The following is a 27,644-nucleotide window of genomic DNA, read 5'->3' as shown; positions in this document are numbered from 1 at the left end:
CTTCGTGTTTGTGTTTGCCCCGATCAGACTATAAAACTGCCTGCTCTCCTCACCTTGTCGGTCACAACGGCAAACATTGCGGCTAGACGCAGCTCGTAGGCTTTCTCTCCTGAACATTACATTTTCTTCTGCGCGTAATTGCAACAGCAGTCATCGAAGTAAAGTTTCAGCCTGTCCGCTCAAGTCAAGATGTCGCGTTTCGAGAGTCAACAAGGCTTCGGCCGATCGCGTCCACAACAGCCACGATCCCACCACTCACACGGCGGGCAGCAGCAACAATACTCGGGATATGAAGAACACCAGCAACCGGCGCATTCCCAGCATCAGCAGATGCAAGCACAAGCACCAGCGCAAGAAGCCAGAGTGCGCAAGATGATGCAGGACCTGCGGGAAGCGCTGGACCTTTCCGTGCGCCTATGCGAGGTGGCCGACCAGCTGGAAATGGAAGAGCACCATCCTGGCATCAAACTGGCCAGCAAGAAGGCGCAACCCATCCTAGAGAAGAGGCGCAGAGACGGAGCCAGTATTCTAGATGTAAGTGCGGTACCATCGTCCGTGTGATGCAATGTTGCATGATGAGCTTCTGCACAATTCTTATTAAAATCAGCAGCCGTTGTTTAATGTTCACTTTGTCACTGCTATTAATTTGAGTGTGATGTGTCTGAATGCTCCCCTCTCTGATCCAAGGTACCAGGGATTGCCGGGCACATTTGCGGATATATTTCCGGGCAAACTCCTGTAGTGACGATTTTGGTGCGATGCGCCAGGTCTTCTGCTCACCCCCAGTCACACATTCACTAGAGAGGTCAATGGCCTACACCGCCGTGAACAGAAGAATCGATGGGCAGGCTTGACTTCCTTATTGTAGAAACCAGTGTGTGAATCTGAATTCTGGTTTTGCCACGATCTCCTGCAGGCTCGCATCGCAGCGGCAGAGACCGTGTCCTCCTTGAATGACTATGTCATCATCTGCCGAACCAAGAAGGCCGGCCTGAAATGCCCCGAGATTGAGAAGGAAGTGGAATCGCTGAGCCAGAACTACCTCGGCTATCTGCAGCGGTATCGGGAGAAAATGGTGAAGCTGGGCTTCGACCCAGACAACAAACCAGCAGGGATGGCCCAAATGCACCGTGAGATGGCTCAGATCCTGTGCATCCCGGGCGAGTATGGTCAAGACGACAAGCCATTTGACTTGGAAGTGTATTACGAAGCTAGCGGAGTGCCCGACAAGCCTCTCGGGATGGCCGTAATCGGCCTGGTGACTGAAGTGTTCAAGAATGTCTCGTACGTAAAAGGTAGGGAAGCGATGTACGAACGGAATCCGGACATGCAAGCGCTGCCAATGCAAGACCTTGGAAGTGATGAGGTTGGTCCAGCACAAAAAGAGGCATATCAGAGGTAAGACACCCCCCCCCCCCTCTGCCTGTCTGTCTGTGTGTGTGTGTGTATGTATGTATGTATGTATGTATGTATGTCTGTCCGTGGTCTCTCTCTCTCTCGCTCTCTCTCTCTCTCTCTCTCTCTCTCTCTCTCTCTCTCTCTCTCTCTCTCTCTCTCTCTCTCTCTCTCTCTCTCTCTCTCTCTCTCTCTCTCTCTCTCTCTCTCTCTCTGTATCTCTCCACCCCCCCCCCCTCCAGGGGCGGATCCAGGATTTTCCCAAGGGGGTTCAATTTTTCCCCACCCTACCCACAATGGTGAAATGATGACATACACATGTGTAACAAGCAGGGGCGTAGCACCCGCTACGACTGGTACGACCATGGCCGTACCACTTTTCGAAAAGTGTGGTCCGTCTGGAACGTGCAAAACCGTAATAAAAAAATCAGGATCCATTGATGCATATGCGCATCAGACTTTGACCTTTTTTCTAGACTCGTGGATCTACTCGTAGATCTGTTATGCATCTGCAGTTGCTGGTTGTACTGTACTCGACTCGACTGCACACTGCGCCAGAAGTGTGCCAGAAGTTCCCAGAATGCAGGATTTTGTGTCTTTTTTACAAAATTTTCCCGGGGGAGCTCCCCGCACCCCCTCCAACACGGCCTTCGGCCGCACCGACCTTCGGTCGTACCACTTCCAAAACCCCTCCTACGCCCCTGACAAGTATGGTATTGGTATTGATTTATTTGAATTCGGTATCTCAACAGTACGATGTACTTCTCTGTCCACCCTGCACTCACTCGTTGCGCACACATCCGCACACTCACTCATACGTGTACACCACTATTGAACACGTGAACATTGCCAGTGGGGGCCACCACAGCGCAGAGACAAAAGTCTCCCACTCAACTCTCCGCACAAAGACAAAAGAGGCCGACCCTGCACTCGTCACCTCCTTTTATCCCAGACCGTGCTCCCTCGTACCCGTTCCCGGGTGGACAGAGAACACTACTTCTCTGCTAATTCTTGTACTGTGACGTCAACCGCAGAGAAGTGACATAACTTGGGAAGATCCGAATGACATAGATACATAAACATAAAAGTGGAGTAGGTGCTACAGCTGATCATTTTATCGCAGGTTGTGGGACTAAACTAATACCAGTATGCAAGTACACAAGAAATAAAAGCTGTATAAATACGACTGCATGACATTGGAGAAAAGCACCAATTAAAGAAAAACAAAGCGACACATCACTCATTGAAAACAATTTCAAAAAGGAGCTGTTTTAACCGGGCACATTGTGGCCCGTCATTAAGAAGGCAGGCAAGATGGGCGTTAAATACAGAAGACGTATTGCAAGACTTCATTTCAAAGGGCAGAGCATTCCAAAGTAAAGCAATCCTACTAGACAATGAGCGATACCCGCATGCAGTCTTATATCGACATAACGAAAGATTATTTGCGGAAGAGCCGCGAGTGGTGTAAGCAGGTGTACTGTGCCCACAAAATAGAGAATCTAAACTCGCAACTGGGTGAGCTACTTTACACTGAAAGATAAATTTTATGAACAACTAAGAAACGGTGGTCCAGAGGACATAGCTTAAGAGAGTGGTAAATGGGGTCCACGTCAGCACAGTAATGGGCACCACAGGCAGCTCGGATCGCACGACGGTGAACAGCAAATAGGCGCTCACGATCTTTTGCAGATAAGCAGGGTAAGAACGATTGAAATGCAAATTCTAGATCAGATTGAATAGTAAGTAACTTAGTTCACACGTTCGCGTTATCGGTACAGCACCAATGTACTGTATTGCAGCCTGTACTTGAACATGCCAGCTGCACCCATATTTTCAACACTCTGCAGCTAAAACATTATTGAAGACACGTAGCACAATGAAGACATTTTCAATTTCTTTGCCGCAGAATTGCTAATTGGTAATTTCTCCAGCAGCTTGTCTGTAACAATTGTCCGTAATATCACTACAGTCCATTCATCGGAAACTGTCCCGCTGGCTTTTGAAAGTCCGATTTGGGCCGAATTGAGGATCAAAACCCGCTTTAAATCCCCAAAATCTGGGTTTTGGATCTGCTTCTCCATACATATTGCTATGGTATACCTGTCCCTATTTCGTAAAACCTGACTGAATTTCTATTTCCCTGTTCTTGGACTTTTCTGGCCTCAAATGTGGCAAGGAGTAATTGCACGGGTCACACAATGCAGGATGCACTGTTGCTTTCACGATATCTACAACTACAGTTGAACATCGATTATCCGCACATCGACTATCCGACCATTCGATTATCCGTAACAGTTTTTTTGGGCGCACGTGCCGTAGAGTACGCACTGTGCATGTAGTGAGCCATTCAAAAAAAACGAAAATTTTGAAAAGTAAAAAGTAAAAAGGTCGTGCGGCTAGTAATAACCACTGAAAGTGTGTGAGTGACAGTTTTTTCTTATCCGGAACATTCGCCTTATCTGAACACCACCTGACAGTTGTCTGCCCAGAGGTGGTCGGATAAACGATGTTCAACTGTATGTGTGGGAGACACCAACAAGTTAGGGTGCCAGTTTCCAATGAATGGACTGTAATATGGTACTCCGAGCCACCCGATGTTGACTCCACTGTGCAGTAGGTTCCATAAGGCAGGCTTCCTGCATCTTTCGTGTCCCAAGTCATAATTGTCCCCAGTTCGGAGAAATTTTGATTATTGGATGATGGGCCGTTGAACTTGAAGGTAATTTTCAAAGTTTCGCTCCTTGTTTTACCTTCGACACTACAGTGCGTTTTTTTAAACAGACATTTGTCGATTTTGACTTTTTAGTTTGTTCTCATTCCAAATTTGAAATTTTTTCTTCACAGCAGCGTTTGTGTGGGTCTTGGATCGAAGAAAATTAAGTTTGGGAATCGGAATAATAATAATTGTCAAAGTTAGATATTCGGAAGGGTTTTGGCTGAAAATCCGGTTTTAACCCTTTGTGACCCCACTGAAAGTACGACAATTTACTCACCTCCAAATAACATGCACTTTCGCTTGTATCTCTGCCAAACATTCACCGATTTTTACAAACTTGCCACCGCTGGAAAGGTATTTCCAAGACGAAGCGACTAATACCACACTCAAGCCAGCTACCTGCATGGCCTCTGCTCTGCGTGGCCTAGAATGCCGCTCAAAACAGCAGCCGTGCGCGAACAGCTCCAGCAAAGTTCAAACAGCCGCCATTCCATTCTCCTTCATCACATCGACTTCAAATAAACTACAGCGGAAAGCTCGTTTCAAGCGCAAAATTTTGGCGTGCAGCATGCTTGAGTATGACGTAGCACTCCGGGGAAAACCCCTGCAAAGCGCAGTTTGAAAATTTGAATTTTTTGATCGGAGTGAATTTTTCAGTTTTCCGCCGACCTCGAGTCTCACCACGGCGGCATCGTACCTCGTGGAGACTTCGGATAACTTCGACGTGATAGCCAAGGTTCCTCTCGAAACGTAGACGGTTTGTTTATGAAAATCGGGGAAGGAACACCAGAGATATAATATTTGTAGTGCCACTGTATACCAATCGATCGATATCGATCGATGGGGTCACAAAGGGTTAAATGGTTTTCAGTGGATTTTGATTTTAAAACGAAAGTTTTAGCCAGGAAAGCTCATCACGTGCATGGTGTCCGCCAGAGTTAGAATCCAGTACAGACTTCATCTTGATTCTTTTTTTCTCTTCTTTTTCGGTACCGCGCATGTACGTACATGTACATGACTGTGCAGTTGTGCACTGCTGTCTGCAGTTCTCCTAATCTTTGTAGGAAACCAGTGTCGTGGCTTTTCACAACTTACTGTGGCAAACTGTACTGAATAATTCAAATGCTGTATTGCAATTAGCTCAATAAATCATAACATTCCAGCATGCATGTAGGAAACTAAAGCGGACACATCAGGAGCCATCGTGTGGTGTAGAGGCGATTACGTCTGCTTTCGAGACTGTCGTCACCGACATCACTCGGCCATCCAAACTACTCCTGCCTGCGGGACCCCCTGCAGAGCATTCCCTAGTGTCCTTTCCACCCGTCACAGTGGGTGCTTTGGAGCGCTTGCTGCAGCAAGTCAACCCGGCCAAAGCTACTGGAAGTGATGGAATCCCGGGTCTCCTAATCAAGTATTGTGCTGATATATTAGCTTCATCTCTTACCACATTGTTTAATGCATCATTATCCAGCGGCGAAGTTCCACAGCAGTTCAAATTAGCTCACGTTGTTCCGCTCCACAAGTCTGGTGATCCCTCTGTTCCCAAAAATTTCCGACCGGTATCACTGCTACCGATACTGTCCAAAATCCTTGAGAAGGTCGTGCAGAAATCGTTGGTGGAACATGTCGCAAGGATGAACATCTTGCCAGTGACCCAATTTGCGTTCCGTCATGGGCACTCTACGGAAGACGCTCTTTCCCTACTAACTGACAGAGTCGACACTGGGCGAGATGACGGTCTAGTTGTGGCAACCTGCCTTCTAGATATGTCGAAAGCCTTCGACAAAGTCAAGCACAGCATTCTTATCCAGGACCTTTTTGACATTGGCGTTACTGGAGGAGCACTGACTTGGTTCAAACATTACCTGTCAAGTCGCCAACAGCAAGTGCGCACTGGTACCGGACTCGGCAGGGTTGTTACATGCACCTGCGGTGTTCCGCAGGGTTTGGTCCTGGGGCCGCTGCTCTTCAGCATATACACTAGAGACGTACCGACTGTTACCTGCCCGACTATGTCAATCCAGTTTGCAGACGATATAGCCTTGACTTCCACCCGCCGCAGCGCTGACCTCGTTTCTTCTGAGCTCACAACAGCCGTCTCTAACCTAGCTCGCTGGCTAGCCTCCCGTGGTCTCATCCTCAACGCCACCAAGAGTCAGCTCCTTGTCTTTGCAGGATCCAATGGCCAGAGTCCCAACGTTGTGGTAAAGTGCGATGGCATACCCGTGCCAAGCGTCACCAGTGCCCGCTACCTTGGCATCACCTTGGATGTACGCATGTCATGGCAGCCCCAGGTCGATGCGAGCATCACGAAAGCCAATAAGAAAATTGGAACTCTGTGGCGGACACGAAAGTCGCTAACACTTGCTAGCCCTGTACTGTTCTTCAAGGCAGCTATCATGCCGGATCTACTGTATGGGTCCGTTGCGTTTAGCCCAGGTCTCACTCAGGCCCAGACCGACTGGCTCCAAGTAGCACAAAACCGTGGGGCAAGAGCAGTTTATGGCCGGCCGGGGTTCTCTCGTGCCAGTGATCTCCTGGAACGCATGCAGGTGTTCAGGATTGGAGAAATACATCGGCAGAAGGTCCTGGTCTTTGTCTGGAGGTGCATACACGCCAGTGCGAGTCCATCCCTCCAGGAGCTCTTTGTACGCTGCGCGGATCGTAGGACGCGCCTGGATCTCGCCCTGGGGCTCCGTCTACCAGCTACACGAACCCGCGCCGGACGATCTCGCCCTGCCTCCCGAGGTAGTGCCCTTTGGAACGTCCTACCGGATGCAGTCAGAGTACTGTCGTCTCTCAGCAGCTTCAAAGCTGCCGTCGTACCGTATACCCTCCGATCTTCCTGATGTTATGATTAGAAACTTGCCCTGAGACAGCTTCCTGTCTGTGATTGATTTTCACTGTTTACCATTATTATTTGCCATGGCGACCCCCGTAAGTCCGTAACTGGCAGGGCAGGGTTGGGCCTTTCATCCTCCCGATGTTAGTAACAAGTACTCTCGTTAGCAGTAACTGTTAGTACTTTGTTTGTTTGTTTTTTATTTTTAGAATTGCGATCAACAGAACGAGCTGAACCGACATTTTCACAAAGGCTTTTATTGTATTCAAAAAACGAGTGTATACGAAGGCAGTGAAGAACATGGAAGAAAGAAAAAATGTGATATGGAAGAAATGATGAACAAAAAATTGTACTTCGAACTAGTTTTCGCACAACACTCCTCAGGAAGCTACGTTGTACTAATGAAAAACAATCCAGAAAGATACTAATAAAGAGAAATGGAGTGAGAAGAAACAACACCTATGAAAATGATAATTCTAGCACTAAGGTAATAACAGGAAAAACTGCGAAAGCACTTAACGAACTTGTAAGGACTACTAGTATACTGTGACACAAAATATGACACCATGGCCAACCAGAGCCAAACAGACAGAACAAGTTGCTACTAAAACAATTTCAAACGAATAATGCTGTCCTTCTGGACACACAGATTAGGCTTATGAAGACGTTGACAAACGGCTTCTAACACACTCAACTGCAACTTATAACCATGACGAGCACGGCACAAAACAGAAAAGAAGAATCAGAATAAACCTTACAGCAATCAGGACGAGATGCAAGATGCTTATACACTGATGACTTCCTACTAGAAAACACACGCTCGCACCCACTCTTACTCACACGATCATTCTCGCTCTCACACTCACCGGAATCACTGGACTCACTGGCCGAATCCTCCTCAACGACTTCCTGCCTCGGAGCAATCAGGTCCCGTCTCCTCCCATCCCTCGTCTCACGTTCCTGTTGTGTATTCCGTTGGCTCGGTACTTCCGTACTGAAATAGGTCATGGTGTATTTAGCAGTTGTTCTTCTGGGTCTCGTTGACATTGAGGTAGGTATTGTTGTCGTCTCTGCCGGTGATGCAGCAAGCGATGCTGATGCAAACGTGTCTGCATGCAACACACGTGGCGTCGCCAAAGCCACATCCACCTCCGCTGGTGGAGGGAGTGACTTGGTCATGGCCACGGGAGCCAATGGTGGACTTGTTTTTTATTTTATTTTTAGTTTATTTTATTTTCTCTATTTTATTCTCTTTACCAGGCGTGGGCCATCCCCTGGACAAACAAAATGGGTGCCTTATTATTATTTTTCTGTTTCTGTTTTAATGACAGTCCACTGCACGCCTGAAAAAAGTACTTAGTTTATTAGGCGGGTTACAGAACTATCGACTTATCGTTCGCTGGCTTACTTGTAGTTTGATAACGCTTCGCTCTTCATTGAGATATCTACCATTCTCTCTTTTTTCTCCTTATTTTCTCCCCAACCCTCCTTCCCTGTAACATAATAACATATTCGCTGCCTTGTCATTGAGCATTTGTGCTCGTTTGGATTTGCGAATTCAAATAAAGTATACATACATACATACAAACTTCAAACTTCCCTCGATCCCTGAAAGAATGCAGTGAAAATTCAAACACCACAACAAATCACAAGGGCAATTCACACAGCACCCATAAAGAGACTAAAAGGAAGCAATACATGAGCGGTTTTACAAACACACAAACACACAAACACAAACACACAATGCAAATAGGTCACAGTTGTGTCTGGTTCAACATCTGCGAATAGTAGAAGACCAGCGAGCGTCGAAACGGCCCCAATAATTCCGTGTTTTGTGTTGCACTTGTGACGACAGTATTACACAGTGAACAGATGTGCTAGGACAGCCGATGACGTATATCATCGTTGGCGTCCGCTTCGTCGGTCTCCAGTCACGAACACATCGGCGCAGTTTTTCACGAATCCGTCCCGTCCACCAGTATGCAGAACAATAAAGCACTTGCCTTTACCTGATGGTGCTTCATTTGGTTGCTTGCCTATACACTCCTGTCACCATTGTCGTACCACCTCCTAGTAACTGTGTGACGCGCATTGACCCACGTCTCATCCAGGTATGTCTCACAGGTAGCGATGCCACCATGACACAATCCCGTGCCGTTCCATCATCATGTGTGTGATACCTCTGGTCTTGCCACACTGGAATCCCATGGAAAGCAACATTTTCCAAGAGCTAGTTTTGCTCATGTCTGGAAAATCGTCGATGCTTTCTATGCAGCGAGCAGGAACTTTGTCCAGTGTCGGGTGCTCCTTCGCAGCATAGAATCCGTAAATTTCTTCTTGTACAGTCCAAAGCAAATCCGCCAGGGTTGAGTGGTTTTATGGCACGAGTCTCACATTGGGGATTGTCACTCTCGTTACCTTCATCACTGGAGACAGACAAGGCCAGTGGCGGATCCAGGGGGGGGCCCAGGGGGCCTGGGCCCCCCCTTTGAAAATTTCGACCTTGGTCTAGGATCGATTACAGTAGACTGTAGAATGAGCGCTCGAAAATTGACTTGCCGTGTCAAGTGGGTCACGCGTGCTACGTACTTTTATAAGTGTCCCGGTGTCACGCACTGTACTAGCCAGCGCGCTGTGTACAACTACTGTACGCACTGCGACCTGAGGACACGGCCGCACTTCAAACATGTGAAAAACGTGCCAAAAATGCAGGGCCTGGTACATGGTGCATAGTGCAGCGATGGCGTTGGGCTGAAGTCCTGTATGGTGCACGGTGCTGTCGACTTCGTCCTTCCTTTTTCTTTTTCACTTGTCAGAAACTATTACGCTCTCTCTACTTCGCGTGTATCCAACGGGTTTACCTTCAGATATGCGATGAAGAGGAAAGGGTCTGACATCAGGTCGTTCTTCAGTGGACCGGTAGATAAGAGAGTTCGCGTTGAAGAGCCGTCCAAAGGTCCCTCGCAGCCGCTGTCGAGTGGAAATGTTCCAGTGCAGTTTGAAAATGTCGTGAGAATGGAATAAAACTAGGGACCGGCGGATTCTGCTCGAAAAGGTGGCATATTCTGCTCGAAAAGCAGTGAAATTGGCAGAACCATACAAACCTCCATTTTTTTTATCCACATACCAAACATGCATGAAACTTACCAGAAAAAGTACCGAATTCTGCCAATTTTTCTGCCGGCAGAATCCGCCGGACCCTAAATACAACAGCTCTTCACAACTTCAGGACTTTGTTGTTGATGTATTTGTTGTTTTTTTTGGGAAGGGGGGGGGGGGGAGGACGGATACCTTGGGCCCCCTCTTCGGCCAAGTCCTGGATCCGCCACTGAAGGCCAACGCAGCACGCTGATTTTTGCCGTCAGCATCCCTGGTACATCTGTTCATGGTGGAAATGCTGACGCCACACGCAACAGCAGCATGACAAATGGAATACTTGGGACCAATTCGATGCCCAGCCATTGTTCTCCTCGTCTTCGCAAAAATTGTAAAACAGACACCACCATGGCCCGTTCGCGCTTTGTTATAGTTATGTTGCATGTCGAGAGAACAAGTTGCCACGAACGAAAAGACACTCGGGCAAAAAAGGGCCACAGTCAGTCAGCAACGAAATGATTCCTCCAGCCACGAGGAGCTCGAAGGACACTCTGAACAAAATGGAGAACTGCCACGAGTCACACCTGGTTTTCGAATTTCGCGCGCAGATTTTCGTGACGCAACTCGCATGACATTTTCTCAAAAGTGGCCTTGAGTACGTTCTCAAGGATTTCAGAGTCTATTATAAAAAAACGCACTGTAGTGGCTGCACTTTTCGTTGGAGTGTCGCCAAAATTCAATGGCAGCTGGTCTTGAGCCTGCCTCTTTTAGAGACGCTTGGACGAACTCTAAGACAGCTCAAAAAGCACGGGCCGCGACGACAATTACAGTACTATACGGCCACTATTCAGAAACTAATATTTGAAACTTACTTTCGAAGTTTCCGCAGCAGCTCAACAGATGCATTCACCTCTTTCTCCGAAACGAACGCATAGCTGTACATTCAGTGCAGATCTACTTTACTTTGTATTATCTACGTAGATTCTACAAAACAACAATGTACAACGTCATGTAGATCTACCAAGCAGCATAGCTAGAAGACCGCTCTGGCCAGGGCCGACTGGGCCATAGCATGTGGCGCGCACGTCGCATGGCCATGGGTTAGTGGTCACACCCGAACAATGGTCGGAAAAAATCGGGGGGGGGGGGGGGGTGTCGGGGAATCTCAAGCACGCACACAGAGTGCACCCGACACAACGAACACCTACTCAGTTCATATGGTTTACAAAGTTGAATGCATGATAGGATTAAAGTAACGGGAAGAGAAATAGAAAGTCGAAACTGTCTTCATGCCATTGCAATAATAATTATAACCACTGAACACCGCGTGGTTGACAGCTCTATCTGCTCAGGGGGTGCATGCATGCATGCAGAGCACACCCACACGTAATGAGTCTGAAGCACATGCCAGTACGTAATATTAGGACGTGACGTGGCAACGTGATACTAGTACATGCCCCCTAGTGACAATTGTCACTAAAATTGAGTAGAAGAAGATAAAAACGACTTTAAAAAACAGTACCAATTATCGCAGAATAGGAGCCAATAAATTGAGAAAACAAAACAAAAGAACCAAATTTATGACACACCCTATTAAACGTCAATCGTCAGAGACGGCCAAAACACGAATTAAAGTCACGAGTCAGACCCAAACTCGGACAAAGCAGAGAACATAGTGGTCTCAAGAGCCATACCTACTAGGCTCACGGAGCAGGGCTCTGTCGCGGAGAAGACGACCACCAGCGGTGTCATCAAGTACACCAGACAAAGGCACATGGTCCAACGGCTCGTCATCGATAATACTAGCTACATCTAGTGGCTCAGAGATACGACTGGAATGACTTCCAGCAGGCTTCAGCAGCTCTGTGTTGACGAGTTTTTTCTGCTGTGCCACGGCCAATCACGACAGTTGAGGGACCAACGACTCGCTTGACGATCCAACCTTCTTCGAATTCGGGGAGTCGTTTCTGGTGCCGGTGTGGACGGCGGAAGAGAACAGACTCTCCAGCCGAGAACGCTTGAGTTGGCTCCTCGACAAAATCGCAGGACGACAACTCTGATTCCAGGAGATCGTACATGGCTGAGGCGCGACGCTGTATTTCCTCCGTCCAGCGGGGAAACGACCAATCTCTTGGGGTAGCACCCACCACGAGACTGCGGGGCTGCCAGCCAACCATTGCTTGCATAGGTGAGACACCGGTGACACTGTGGGGCCTGTTGCGGTAGAAGTACAGGAGCATAGCTAGGTCGACCTGCCAATCACTGGACTCGTCGAGGACCTTCCGCACCAAGGTCAACAGCGTTTGGTTGAACCGTTCTGCGGCACCTTGCGATTGGGGGTGGCGAACTGCGCCAAAACACACGTTGACCCCAAATACCTTGTAGAGGGATGACATCAGGGCATTGTGAAGCTCGGTGCCGTTGTCGGAGCGGATAACATGGGGAGGACCCCACCGAGTGCACACACTAACAAATGCATCGGCGACAGACTCGGCATCATGGCGAACAAGTGGGACGACCTCCACCCACTTGGTGAAGGTGTCAATGCAGACAGGAACGCAGTGATATCGGCCAGACTTGTTGGTACGGAGCTCGAGCGTGTCAATTTGCACAACACGCCAGGGACCATCGGGAGTTACAGGTCGCGTTGGTTGCGGTAGACAAGGTTGAGCAGGATTTGCCGCACGGCAGGTAGTGCACTCTGACACGTAGTCACGGCAGCGCTGTGCCATACCAGGGAAATAGCATTGGCTACGGAGTAGACGCCACATACTTTCCCAACCGGCGTGACCACTCACAGTATGGGCGACTGCAAGTGCATCGGCAGTAAGACTCTGGGGAAGGGCAGGCACAAGCTCAACATCGTTGAGAGGCGATTTCACGCTGCGAAACAGCACATCATCCTCAATCACCAGCTGGGTTCGGACTCTGCTGTAGCTGGAGATGGGAATCGGTTCACCGGAGAGAAGCTGGGCCTTAACGGACGAGATCTCCTCGTCAGCAACTTGGGCAGTGGCGATGTCACCCATAGCAAGAGGTGGGAGAGCACGGACGGTAACACCGGCTGCTGCAACATCAGGCTGTGGCTTCTTAGGACTGTCCGGCACACGGAACCAGGTAGGGACACGGGTTAGCTGATCCGAAATATTGTCCTCTGAGCGGACCCATTCAACGTCAACTGTAATGCCAGATACAGTGATCAAATCGTCGATGATCTGCAAACGACGCTGAACCAACGTAGCGTGAAGGCCACTCACTTTAACACGACGAATGTTGTTCAGCAACTGCGTCAACCAGCCATGGACTGTACGCGAATCAGTGTGCAAGACCACGTTCTTCACTGGCCAACACAGAGCGAGGTTGAGCGACTTGATGACGGCGTCTAACTCTGCTATGTTGATATGACGCTTATCATCGGAAGGTCTGAGCCAGGACTTGTCTTCGACGATAGCGCCGTTGACTTCCAGAACCGCACCCATGGCCAGGCCAGAAGCATCGCACCAAACGTGCCACACTGTGGTGTCATCACAGGGCACAGACCAGACACCATGCACAGGATCGTCTTGACGGACACGAGACTCGACCTCACGACATGGTTGCACGAGATGAGGCGGTACGAGGTCATCCCATTTCGATGTGTTCTCGCCGACAAGCCGCTTGATGTAGTTGCACAGCGGGCGTAACCAGGAACATACCGGGTAGTGACTAATCACACGGCCACACCAACTGAACACTTGACGACGAGTTCGTGACTCTGGCAACTTGAGGTCAACACCAGCACGACGTTCCCACGTGACTGTATCTTCGACATCAGAAGAGGACAGCTGTAGGCCCAACACACGAGCAGTTGCGAACTGCTCTGGCTCTTTCGTCTCAAGCCCATAGCTGGCGAGTTCATGGCAGACGATGTCGGTCTGGGCAGTAGGGACGTAGAGGTCGTCCACATAGTTGTCAACGTCGGCGTGATCACGGGTAATCCATTGGCCAATCATGTCCAAGATCTTTGGCGCAACGTTCAGACCGAATCCCATGCGGGTCATGGTATACAACTCGCCTTTGTACACAACGGTTTGGTACTTGTACAGGGTGGGATGGATCCGTACTTGCAGGTAGGCTTTCCGGATGTCGAGAAGAACGCTGTCGGCACTACGTCTGCGCCAGTCACGGAGTTTCGCGTCACAAGCTGGAGCGGTGACACCGGGGTGGGACACAAGACAGGCATTCAGGGCACGGTAGTCCAAGCACGGCCGAACCGGCGTGGATGCCTTGTGCTGCTGACTAACGGCAAGTATCGGCAAGACAGCGACAGGCTCTCCGAATGCCTCGGAGTCGTACTTGACAAGCCATCCATTGTCCACCCACAACTTCATTTCTGATGCAAACTGCTCCTCCTCGCTGACGCTTAGAGACTTCCGCGAGTACTCTCCAATGCCGGAACCCATGTGCTGCTCGGGTGCAACGCCACCCTTCCACGACCACTGAGCAATCCAATGACCACGCTCATTCGAGCAGTTAGCTTGGCAATCATTCGCCTTCAAGGTGACTGTCGACTCGGACTCGGTAACATCGATGTGCAGGAAAGCTTGTTAGGCTTCTCATATTCGGGTTGGGGAGATGCACCGGCAGCGACACCTGCCTGCTGACCAAACACAACTGAGGACAGCGTGTCCCCTAGACCGTCGTAACGTAGAGTGAGGCCACCGACCTTGCCAATGGTATCTGTGCCAATCAGGAAGTCCGTGTGCAAGGACGACAAGTTGGGCACAACGAGACAATCAATAGTGATCCAAGGCAAATGGACGGCTCCATCAAGTCGTTGCACACGTAGCGTGACGTTGCCAAGGATAGTAAGTGGTGTTCCGTCGATAGACAACAGCTTGTCCTGACAGGGAGAAACTGCAGCTGATAGGTTCAATCGGTCAACAACAGCCGACTCCACAAGTGTGCGAGTACAGCCAGAATCCACCACAGAGGCAAAACGCGTCCACGTACTAGACTCAGTACTGGGTTCCTGTACGTCCACGGCTACACGAACTAGGTCTCCATCCGATTTTGCCAGAGCAAGGCAAATATCCGTACGTTCAGGCGGCGCGTGACCAGCAGCGACATTTCCAACTCGACTCTTGTTCGGACAGTCCTTGGAAATATGCCCTTTCGCTTTACAGGCATAACAGGTTTCACTGGGCTTACGCTTCGGGCACTGTGATCTCACATGGCCCACGGCCTTACACTGGTAACACACGAGCGACTTCTTGGGCTGAGAGCTAGCAGCAGCAACAGCACCATGGGATTCTGGGAGTTTGGATGCCTGCATGACTCTGATTTGATTTGCCATATCAGTGACAGTGAGCTTCTGCGTAGCAGACGCCATACGAACGTGGTGACCAATATCAGCTGGCAAACCACTCAGGAACTGCTCAATCAGCACGGGATCTGAATTACCCGCAATCTTATGGCCAGACAGCGTAAGTAGGCGCTTCAAATCTGCCAGGTTCGCGTCCACAGTCTCTCCATTCCGCAAAGCCCTTGACGTAAATGAACGGTAGGCAGCACCAGGCGTGGGGCAAAATGCCTGCTCCAGCACAGATTTAATTTTTGCCGGCGATTTTTTGTCCTCGTCAGACAATTGAGTGACAACCGTAAAGACTTGTCCACTCAGGAACAACGGAAGATGCTCAGCCTTGGCAGCGTCATCGGCCCACTTATTGACCTTGGCTAAGACCAGAAACTTAGCCCAGTCTCATCAAAGTCGTGCTGTTTGCCCCGATACGGGCGAATAAATCCATCCAACTTCGATGCCATCTTTCAGAACTTCCAACGGGTTTCGGCACCAAAGTTGTCGAGGAATCTCAAGCACGCACACAGACTGCACCCGACACAACGAACACCTACTCAGTTCATATGGTTTACAAAGTTGAATGCATGATAGGATTAAAGTAACGGGAAGAGAAATAGAAAGTCGAAACTGTCTTCATGCCATTGCAATAATAATTACAACCACTGAACACCGCGTGGTTGACAGCTCTATCTGCTCAGGGGGTGCATGCATGCGTGCAGAGCACACCCACACGTAATGAGTCTGCAGCACATGCCAGTACGTAATATTAGGACGTGACGTGGCAACGTGATACTAGTACAGGGGGTTCGATCGAACCCCCGAACCCCCCCCCCCCCCCCCGAACCCCCCCCCCCCCCTGGATCCGCCCTTGCCCTCTTTCTCTCTCTCTGTCCCAAAACAGCAATGTGAATTGTCCATGTCGACAACTCACGACCCTGTTAGAGAAACAGTTCTGCTGCACGGTGCCATTTTGATACTTTCTGATCACGCACTGTCTGATCACGCACTGTCTGATCACGCACTGTCTGATCACGCACTGTCTGATCACGCACTGTCTGATCACGCACTGTCTGATCACGCACTGTCTGATCACGCACTGTCTGATCACGCACTGTCTGATCACGCACTGTCTGATCACGCACTGCCTGGACACGCACTGCCTGGACACGCACTGCCTGATCACGCACTGTCTGATCACGCACTGTCTGATCACGCACTGTCTGATCACGCTGTCGCAGACCGATACATTCTCTGTTTCGAGTTGTTTGCATGCGTATGTTGTGAGTGGATCACGATAGATTGAGACGCTCGAATTATTGCTAGAGTTTCTTACCTGAGATGTATTTTTGCTGCGATTGAAGTTCTGCTGCAGAAGTGTTAGGATTATTTACGCGTCGGGTGCTAACACCCTCTGACAGGTGTAAGCCTTCAGCTTCATTCTTTTCTTCTTTCTTTCACAACCGTATTTTGAATATTTCTGTTTGTTTGATTTTGTTCTGCACCTGGTCGTTGCTTGCAGACCAGTCGCCATATTTTCTATAGTTACGCTGACTGTGCAGTCGCGTACTCATGACGTAGTACTAGTAGTGCAGTGTGTCTTCTAGAAGCCGTGTCAGATATGTTCTCTTGACCCTTTCGCTTTCTTTGACATCACGTATCCATATCTGTTCCACGGGAGCTTTTGTGAACCCGCGCGGTCGCGCGCATGGTTCCCCCGCATCTTGCTGTGTTGTACGATAATTTGGTACTACGTTATCTTCTTTATCCTTTTCTGGACATCTTGGTCTTTTTCGGGCCTTCTTGTTCAGGTTTTCTTGTCGTTTGTCGTTTGTCTCTTTGTCTTTCAATCGAGTGATTGTTGGAACCAGGTCGCCTACGATGTCTCGTACGACCCTTGTGTGAAGTAGTATTGAAGAGCCTTGTTGGCCACACACGCACTGTCTGATCACGCACTGTCTGATCACACACTGTCTGATCACGCACTGTCTGATCACGCACTGTCTGATCACGCACCGTCTGATCACGCACCGTCTGATCACGCACCGTCTGATCACACACCGTCTGATCACGCACCGTCTGATCACGCACTGTCTGATCACTCACTGTCTGATCACGCACTGTCTGATCACGCACGGTACATGGCAGATGCAATGCCGGCTACCCCAGGTGCATCTGCTGCAAAAATGCAATGGCAGTTGAGAAAGATGTGATTTGTGGGCAATACACTGTAAGGCACATCCAGATGATGTTGTATTGTTCTCCTTGAGGCCAGTGATTCATTCATAGGCATGTTTGAATGAGTGACGTGTGGATGACAGGCACAGAGCTGTATAAAAATTGCCTAGAAAATATTTCCCAAATTGTCTGCTGTCCCTGCAGGTATGTAGCCGAAATGGAGAAGCCGATGAGGGATGCGATGCAGAAAGCAGCTGAAGTGGAGCAATTCCTGGAAGAGTAAGAGAGCATAACAGTTGTACTTACAGGCCCGTCGCACCGACTTTGGAGGTGGGGCGGCCGTGGAAGGGGGTGCGGGGTATGTCCCCCGGGAAAAATTTCAAAGATTGAAGCCAATTGCAAGCATTTCCGGGCATTTGGTGCCATTTCAGTGTAACTACAATGAAAGACTTTTAGATTCTGCAACAAACCAAGAAGACGCTACGATTGGGGACATGGGTTCTTCATTATCTTCCCACGGGAAAAAATTTCAAAAATTGAAGCCAATTTGCAAGCATTTCCAGGCATTTGGTGCCATTTCAGTGTGTTGTAAGTGCAATGAAAGACTGTTTTGATTCTGCAATAAACCACGATCGGGGACAAGGATTCTTCATTATTTGCCAAGTTTGGGCTGAGCTGCGATCAGGGAGTGTGCTCCAAAAAACCCAAAAAAAAACGGCCGAAAAAGTGGGGCGGCCTCAGCCGCCCCAGCCGCCCCAGCTGTGACGGCCTTGTACTTAGTTTCTTGGGACCAGAGATTTTGGTTTGGCTCAGGTTGGTACCATTCTCGTGCATGTACCCTTGATGGGTCGTATCTGATATGAGTTTCTATGTCCTGTCAACCAATACTAAATCTCAACTTTGCTGGTTTGCTTGGCATGCTACACCAGCCCCTTTGAACTGGTCGGGCTAGGTATACTTGTTCAGGCCAGCAGTACTGAGATGTTCAGGCCAGCTACACATGTATATAGATGATCAAACCAGGTATAGAACGTCTGGCCAGCTGTATATGGCCTGAGCAGGTGCAGATGCTCCGGCACACTATAGGCGGTCTCCGGCCAGCTATGGCTGATCCAGCCAGCTTGAGATGGCCCAGTCAGCTCATGTAGATGATCTAGTCGACTATAGATGGCCCGATCAGCTATAGATGGTCCAGCCAGCTATAGATGGTCCAGCCAGCTGTAGATAGTCTGACCAACTGAAGATGATTCAGCACCCTGTATATCTATAGATCTAGCTATAGATAGTCTGAACAGCTAAAGATGACTCGACCAGCTGTTGATGGTTTGGAGCTTTGGACAGGTATGGGTAGTAAGGACAGCTCTAATGGTCTGGACAGATATACTATAGTTATTATGGTCTGGACAAACATAGATGGTCTGAACAGCTATATAGTTTATTTATTTTATTTATTTATTACAGCATCTCATAGCACAGTAAGAACACCGGCCAATACAAAGAGAGAGGGTGTTAGCCAACCACGGCAAGGAAGGGAGAAGGGGAGGAGAAGAAGAAAAAAAAGAAAAAAAAAGAACCGGCATGGATTAGTACTTTTATTATTAAGTAGTGATTGCAACAAAATGAGAAACACAAAATCAAAGTCAAGGCGCGACAAGGCTCTTAAAAAGGCGGAGGGAAGAAAGGTCCTTAGCTTCCTTAGCTAATGATCTGGATAGCTATAGATGGTCCGGACAGCTATGGTTCGGACAGCTATAACCATATATCATATGGTCTGAATGACTATAGATGGTATGGATAGCTATAGAAGGTCCGAACAGCTATATATGGTCTGAATGACTATATGGTCTGGGTAGCTATATATTATGATCTGGACAGACACACTACTGACAACTATTCACATCATCGTGTGCCCCATTATTATAAAGAATGATGTCAATTGAGTGATAATTGGTCAGGGCGAAACCTATGTGTTTGTAGCTGAGCTTGTTGACACATTGTGCACTGTGTACCAATGAATGTACCCACCGTGTATCAGTGTGCTAAACTGTGGTCTTGCCCACTTCCTCTGCCGCTTACGTGTATATACTTTGGAGCTCTGTTCATGCCGAAAGTGTTGCAAGTGCTACAGTGCCAATACAGGTGTGTGTGTGCGTGTGTGTGTGTGTGTGTGTGTGTGTGTGTGTGTGTGTGTGTGTGTGCGTGTGTGTGTGTGTGTGTGTGTGTGTGTGTGTGACTCTGTTTCGTGTTATGCAGCAAGCTACAAGGAGAGTACGGCATCTGTGCCGACGCAGTGGTCGAGCACTATATCCGCGAGAAGAAGTGAGCAATGCGTAGTTGATGCTAGGTCCCGGGTAAAGTCAGGGGTCGCACTTGTGTACTTAGACATCGCAGCCATTTTTGATTCATCACGCACGCAGCACGTGCGCGTCAGGGTCGTGCAGCCAATCAGAGTTACGGAAAATTCGAAATATCGCAATATTTGGGCGATTTGTAAAGGGTTCCTTGGCAGCCGTTTATCTAGCTATGGCGTCGAAAATCGCAGGGCTGCTTTGACGGCCAAGTACGCGGACATCTATCGAAAGAAATTTTGAAATCGGTCAAGTAGAAGGGAAATCCGTGTGTAGGGCTTTTTCTGAGCGTTGTCGCCCTGCTTTCCAGTATTCTGACAGTAAATCTATGTCGTTGAGAAAAAAATTGATTCGGTAGATTTACGGAGGAGATTCTAATAAAGAAAATGAGCCCTCGATCATCGAAATCGGAGAAGAGATGGCTGCCAAGGAACATTTTGAAGACAGCACTGACGGCCTCGCACGAGCCGCGAGCGCGATCGCGCAGTGTCGGAAAGTACATGTACTTGGACTGCCTTCGAGTTTATTTGGTGCGCGGACGGGATCAGAATGATCTGCCTGCTGCAACGCTTTGCCCTGTGTCTTTGTTTTGGAACAATGTTCATGTACATTCATTGCTTTCTTTCTCCAACTCGGCGATGCCGCGTTGCTGGACCATGAAGACTCCAAGACCAACTCAAGCCAACACCGTGCAATTGTGATGTTTGTGTCACAGGTATCATACAAGTGCAGTCCGTGCAGTACGAAAAGTACCGATACGAGTGATATAAAACAAGGAAACCATACCGTCAGTAAGTCCCGATAGGATCGCTTTCCGTAGCAGGTGTACTCGTTGCTGGAATACTCCTTGCGGATCGAAGCAACTTTGCAAACAGAACGTCTTCCTCCTGAGAAATACTCCACTCGCATGATTCCCACGGTCGTTGTTCTGAGTATTGACACGCGAATTCAAAGCGGGAATACTTGCGCGCAAGCCTTAGACTTCCACTTACCAGTAAGTTTGCAGTTGTCACTTACAACTAAATGGAAGTTTTTTTGAAAGGAGAACGAGGAAAGAGAACATCGCCGTGTCAAAACAAGAACGGTATCAGTGAAGAAGAAATACAGTATCCTACACAGTTGCGAGGGCATGATGCTCTGATCAGGCCCGAGGTCTGTGAGTGATCTTGCCCGAGGTCGCGACGCCCAAGGGGCGTAGCCCCGAGGGCGTCGCGACCGAGGGCAAGATCACTCACATGACTGAGGGCCTGATCAGAGCGGCATGCCCGACGCAACTGTGTAGGATTGTGATTCAGACAACTGACAAGGCCCAGTATACAGTAGAGAGATTCAAACAGAAAGAAAGCCTTGACGGCAAATGTGTTGATGTCACATTGTGTGCAGTGACCATCACAAACAGCTATTTGTTTGGTCGGAACTTTCCAGTTTTGAGATGAAAGTATTCAAGTACAGTGAAGGCAGTAGTAACGTTAGTACCAGTAATATGACGGATTCGGAATAAACCCGTTCTTCGAGTTAGATGATTGCCAGAGTAAGGTTCAAATGCGAGTGCTGAGAAGCTGCAGCCTTAGGGCAGGTACAAAATGTACTTGTGGAGGTCTGCTTCCCTTGTGTACGTTTCGCCGCGAGAAACAGGACCAGCTGCAAGGTCGGTTGGCGTTTCTGGTCTCCCTGCAGACGTTCAAGACAGTAGTGAGTATATAATAATTTTGGAGAAGGAAGACAAATTTTTAGTCCTCGTCGGAGATGTTGCCCAAGGCAAGGACTTCGAAAAATGGTAAATGCGCATGTGCGGGGCGATGCTGTACGACTGCTGTTCTTGACCGGCTAAGCGGTCAAGATCGACTGATCTTGACTGCTTATTCTGGCCGCTCATTGGCCGTCTCCTGGCAACAAGCACGTACCATGTCTGAAACTCTGTTCACAGAAATCTGCAGGTCTTGATCATACGTAGCTTTGTAGCGCTTGTACAGTTTTGTATGCAAACAATGCATTGAGAACCACACACGTGATCCAAAAGAGCACTCGTCGCGCGTGCAGTCAAAAGCAAGATGGCCGCGATGTCGAGAGCTGAACATGATACTGTTGAGTTGGAAACAGGACGACTGACGACACATTATCCAGACATTACAACGGGAACAGGTAGGTTGGGGGAACGACATTTATTATAGACGATGAGACAAGAGACCAAGACGAACGAAACGACTACATTGAAGAGTGAGAAAAGAGAGGAAGAGATCAAGTCTGAACGGCAAGATAAAGGGCCTGGGTAGCTATGGCAAATATGGGCGCGCAAGTAGCTACCCAGGCCAACGGAACAAAAGGAGACAAAAGGCGAGTACGCAAGTGCATGCAGGCCAGCTAGAAAAGGTACGGGAGGAGGTACCTAACAATACCAAGTGCGACCCCTAAAAGTTCATACGTATGATTGGACTATGAGCTTAGGACAAAAGACTGTGTGCTAATGTTACAATCAGTGAGGTTTGAGTCCGCTGCATTACTGCAGTTCATTCTGGAAAGGATGGCCATCTTGCTTTCCGATATAAATGGGTCTAAGATTGAGCTCAGAATTGTTTTGGTAATCATGTTGGAATGCTTGTCTGCTTGTGTTTTGGGGCACATTCCTCTAGAAAGTGGACCATACCAGAAATTGGTTTTGGCCAGGTTCTGCATTTGGCTGGCTCAATTAAGCATCGATAGATATGAGCCCGAGCGCGCTTAAACATGACCACAGCTTTTTTTGAAAAAGTCGAGATAATCGCGATTTGAATCCCGCGGCAAAAAATACGAAGTGCAGTGCAACGCGAGTCGCTGTTGTTGTGCTCCTCGGTCGACTGGACTGTTTCGGATGCAATTCTTTGTTGCAAGACAGTTTATTTGTTAGAGTTTGTATTCCATGTTGCGCTGAGTCGCCTAAAACTGATCGTCATCGATGTATCGACAGAAGAGCCTAGTAGCAGTAATGTACTGCGGAGCGGAAGAAGACGACATCATCGCACTCCATGCGCAGGATAAAATATTTTGAGGATTCGAGTCGGAAACAGAAGGAAGACGATGATGGATACAGCGACGAGTCATTTGAGGGCGACACTTTCATTGAGCGTAAAAAGAATTGATGCTGGTAGTCCCACGATCTGCAGTGACGAGGAATTTTACTCTGATGACAACCTGGCAAGCGATTGGCATCGACACTGACTTGGGAGGTGAGTCGGCCGATGATTTGGCCAGAATGGACATAGCTGCACATATCCGGGACAATGCCAGTATTGGTTGCAAGTGCAAAAACAATCACTGGACTCTGCTGCTCCCTCAACTTGCTCAAGTCGATAATTTGAGTACCCTTATGCGGAACATCGCTAGCATGAGCAGTATGCAGCGAAAGCAGTACTGTCTGGCGAGTGGAGAAAACCGTGTGCAGATGGGCTTTGGTGTGGGGAATATGAGTGCGACGTCTAGTATGTTGACGAACACTGTGTGCAGCAGTGTATACTGTATATCTGAAAGTACAGGTGGAGTGTGATGGAGAGGACATGGAGTGCCAACTTCTTCGGCCATCTCACAGATGTTGACTGTGTTTTCGCTGGCGGTTCTCCAGTGGTGCTCCAAACAGGAGGTATTTTGGACACCCAGCTCAGCTGCCTATAGACAATTTGGATGTGGCTGAGTACCTGTCAGCTCATGCTATAAGACCCTGGACAGAGGAACTGACCCGGAAAGGATGAACCAAGGGGCATATCAATTGTGTGCAAAAATGACAATCCCATTGCTGTACATAGAATTTCACCATTTCAACAGTGCTGCATATAATACTATTGTAGCAACACTTAGACATGTCGGATCAATCCAAAACTTTCCGACAGTGAACATTAGGTGCGTTAGATCATTTTCGAACAAAAAACTGAAAATCGAATTTTTGGTCTGTGGTCATATTTTGGCGTGCTCTGGCTCATATAGAGACATGCTGGTTCTAAAACCAGAATTGGGATTTGAAACTGATTTGGCCAAAAATTGTTCTGCAAAATCCATATATCCGTTAACTCTGAATGGATTTTTAGATGTGTTCGACGGAGGAAGTAAGAAAACATGGCTCGGTAATGAGAAGATCTTTCAGCGGAGCTTGTATAATAAAAGGGAGGTTTCGCTATATGTAATTACGTAAAAAAGTAACGTAGGAACTGCACGTAATTTTTATACGTAGAAATCAGCGCTGTTGGGTGTTGCCCGACGTGATTTCTCCGCGACTGCTGAGCATGCCGTGTTGCTTTGGAGACGCGTTAGCTGCATGTGCCCACTCACATGCAACACGAACTGAAACCACGTTTCCAATATTTTTCCACGTGGTGCGTACCTTGTGTTTCGCGCGGCTTGAACTTTGCCATGGACAATCCGGAAAATGTGAAAAATGTTTCGAAACGTCCTACGGAGGACCCAACGTAAGAAAGAGCATTCCTACGGAAATCCGTAGAGAGATTCACGTATGCAAGTTGTCCTCGCTCCCCGGCGCGTGCGACATACGGATTTTTATACGTGATTACTTAGAGCGAAACTTCCCTAATGAGTCATGTTCCATCACAGGTTGTTATCTGTTCACTCGTCTCGCATTGCAACTTTAAGATGTTGTGGGCTCTAGAGACCTGGGGAGGCAATAACTTTCCGTCACAGGTCACCGTGTCATTGGGCATTCCTCCTGCAAATTTCACACCTTAACTGATTCACAGAACAGCATCAAGCTTATATTCTACTTGTGGAGTTGCGACCTTGGAAATGTAAAACGAGCACAGAAAACTGAGTGCATGCAGCCTCATGACTGATGCGGAACTGAAAGCGTATGGATAGACAACAAGGAAAAGAGTACCTCACTGTCATTCACCTTCGCATTGTCACTGCCATTCAGTGATAATTATAATTGTGCTGATCTATACTCAGTTTTATTGGTGAATTATTTCGATGTCTGAAGCAGATGAGGTTATTACTAGTTGGTTTTCAGTGAGAAGGGAAATTCCCTCTTTCCCGGCCTTTGTTAGTCCTGCTTGTTTGGGGATACCTCCCTTGCAACAGATGTAAACGTTGCAATTGTGGTGCTCTTCCATGTCCTGTGATGTAGCTTGGATGTTCCAGGCACACACGGTCAATTGAATAGCACAACCATTGCGCCCAAGGTGAAGGAGCTTGTCAGGTTGCAAAGGTGAGTTGTCTTCAGGCAACGACAAATCTGATCCTGACCAAGAAGCGGTGTATCACTCTGGTTATTTAAAGCAAGCGGAGGTTATATATGACAGAAAGTTGTGTGCTTCATCGGTGTTTTCAGATAGTTACAGTGGAACAAATTCCGACCGTGAGTAGTTGTATAAGTAAATGCTGAATTTGGCACATGGTTGACCGTACCATACCTGTACAACAATTTTTGACTAATTCCTAGAACTTTGTGACTAAATTCTAAGAAAAAGAACATTTGCACCGTGTCCCTGTACCCCATCCCTCCTGCTAGTTCTTTTTGTTTTCAGCAAGAACTCTGCAATATACCATGTACAGGAAATTAGTTTATCCCAGTGGAATGTTGCCTGGGGACTCTGGCTCTGCTGCTGTGAAACTCAGTGCAACAAAAGAAGAAACACTCTCCCATTACTGTGAACTTGTTTCACATTGATATGCACGCAATGTTATCAGTACGTGGGCATATTTTTGAGCCGATCACCCTTCACAATCCACCAGAAATCTGCCCAACGGCTGCATCCAGATTTTTAAGAGGTCTTAACTCCTTACTAGTATTTGGTTTACCCCATTGGCACAGACACCTTCAATGGCATAGCCCTTGCCATCGGGTATGTCTGCTCCGAGTCTGTATCCCTTCATTGGCATGGTGTGTTTGAAGTTTTTTTTAAATGCGAGCCTTCATTACATGCAGTGGAAGTTACTATAGTTGAAAAGGGAAATGGAAAAAGAATGGATTTCTCTTACCAGTGAAAAGCCCTGGCTAGCAGACATACTCTTTCCCCGGCACTACACAGTCAAAAATATTTTTTGACAGTGTTGTGCCAGGGGAAATAGCATGATTGCTGGCCACACTTGCCGCCAACCTTTGGAGCTGCAGTGAGCTTGTGTTTCTTCCGGTTTCGCTTACCCATTGGCCATGTTGTGTGTGCACAGACAAATTGAGCGTCTCCAGCAAGCGCTGCAAGAGAAGATGATGGTTCAGCGCCTCCTGTACGAAGGAAAAATGCCGGGGCAATCTACGCGGCCCCTTGGCCAACCCCACAGGTAACATTGACTCCTTTCACTGCCGCATTGTTACAGAACCTTGCTCTGCCCCTGCCATTAATTATTTGTCTCTGATATCTCCTAATCCTTTCCCGTTGTACGGTACATTGACAAGGTGATGCTTGAGGTGAGAAACTCATTATTTCTCTTTTTAATATTAGCATGCTGCTGCTGCTGCCTGTGTGCTGTTTCTGATACACCCTGCAGGAGTGACATGGTAGCGGCAGCAGCAGCACACGCTGGTCATGACACTGAACCAATGGATATTGCCGGGTAAGGTCACGCTGCTCACTCATAGAGGTCCATCCTGTCACGAGCATCAGTCCTGATCATTTGACTGGCTGCTGAGCAGCAAGCACACACCTGCCATGCGTTACGTTCTTCAGCCTAGGCATACCCCGTACTTGTCGCGATGACTTCCATTCAGAGTTTAAAGCTCACTCTACACTCCTGGTTGCTGTTTTCCTCTGCTCCTAACATCAGGTCAATCAAGTCGAAAGTCACGGAAATCTGTTCAGGGCTTTCCAGGCCTTCCCTTTAGGTAGATGCACCGGTCTTTTCCTCCGTGTGTTTGTCCTCCCGCCTACCTGATGACATGGATCAACTGCTATATCTCCAACTGAGCATTCGCTGCTGACTGCGCCAGATACATATACATGTACATAATTCTCCCTTCTTCTGGCTTTCTCATTGCTCTTCCTCCATCTATCTCCAGTGTGAATTTGCCTGGAAAATAGTTCATATTCAACTTACATTTCGCTGAACGGACTCTTTCCTAGCTCACCAGTACAAGTTCCAATGCACTTTTCTTCTTTCATCTTTTGTAAAGCCTTTCTAGTTCCCAGGCACAATGTGGCGACATACCAGCTATACGTGCATGGTGGAATGGATAGCATGCAGCGCATTAACTTCTCAGTATGCTCCATCTTCGGGCAGTACTGTTTTTGTCCTTGGTGAAACTCATCTGTACAGAGCACAGACATGATCTCTTCTTGTCGGTTCGTGTGTGCACATGCATATTGTTCATAATGCTTGACAACTGATTTTAAGTGCTTAAAACGCCGCATAGAGCGGCGTGTATGTGTTTGTATAACCATGTACATGTCAGTTCCTTCTACCCTACTGTCAGTGACATACTTGTGTGCAGTGGTTGATGACCATAGGTCTCAGTCCCCTCTTCGGTTGGTGATTGGAAGAGGCAAGCCATGGACAGCAGCTCTCCACGTGCAGTCAAATACTGACAGTGATACTATTCAGAGGTCGCGCAGTCGCAATAGGCGACCAAATCATTATTTGAGATAATTTGTGGGGAGTGGGAAAGCATACAGTGGAGCATACAGTGGAGCATACAGTGGAGCATGCAGTGGAGCATGCAGTGACACACTGGCACATTAGTACGTATACAGTGCTGGTTTGCCACGCACAACTAGCACTTTTTGAATGGTTTTCAAACTCGAAATAATTTCCATT

General features: G+C 48.1%; 1 protein-coding gene across 1 annotated transcript; it reads left to right on the top strand.

The window, feature by feature from the left end:
* LOC135823955 (uncharacterized) lies at positions 1-27,296 on the top strand. Its single transcript, XM_065336833.1, has 8 exons — positions 1-534; positions 917-1,398; positions 17,773-17,847; positions 19,822-19,887; positions 25,021-25,101; positions 26,064-26,174; positions 26,382-26,447; positions 26,658-27,296. The coding sequence occupies exons 1-8, from the start codon at positions 190-192 to the stop codon at positions 26,713-26,715; spliced, it is 1,284 nt and encodes a 427-aa protein (XP_065192905.1). The 5' UTR covers positions 1-189; the 3' UTR covers positions 26,716-27,296.
* Positions 27,297-27,644: the final 348 nt, after the last annotated feature.

The sequence above is a fragment of the Sycon ciliatum genome, chromosome 8, assembly GCF_964019385.1.
Source record: "Sycon ciliatum chromosome 8, ocSycCili1.1, whole genome shotgun sequence".
NCBI classification, from domain to species: domain Eukaryota; kingdom Metazoa; phylum Porifera; class Calcarea; order Leucosolenida; family Sycettidae; genus Sycon; species Sycon ciliatum.
This window is presented reverse-complemented; position numbering and strand designations above follow the sequence as displayed.

Excerpts from the sequence above, each read along its gene's own strand:
- LOC135823955 (XM_065336833.1), top strand. The coding sequence starts at position 190 with ATGTCGCGTTTCGAGAGTCAACAAGGCTTCGGCCGATCGCGTCCACAA. Across the intron at positions 1,399-17,772 it reads CAAAAAGAGGCATATCAGAG|GTATGTAGCCGAAATGGAGA; the intron begins GTAAGACACCCC and ends CTGTCCCTGCAG. Across the intron at positions 26,448-26,657 it reads GAACCAATGGATATTGCCGG|GTCAATCAAGTCGAAAGTCA; the intron begins GTAAGGTCACGC and ends TCCTAACATCAG.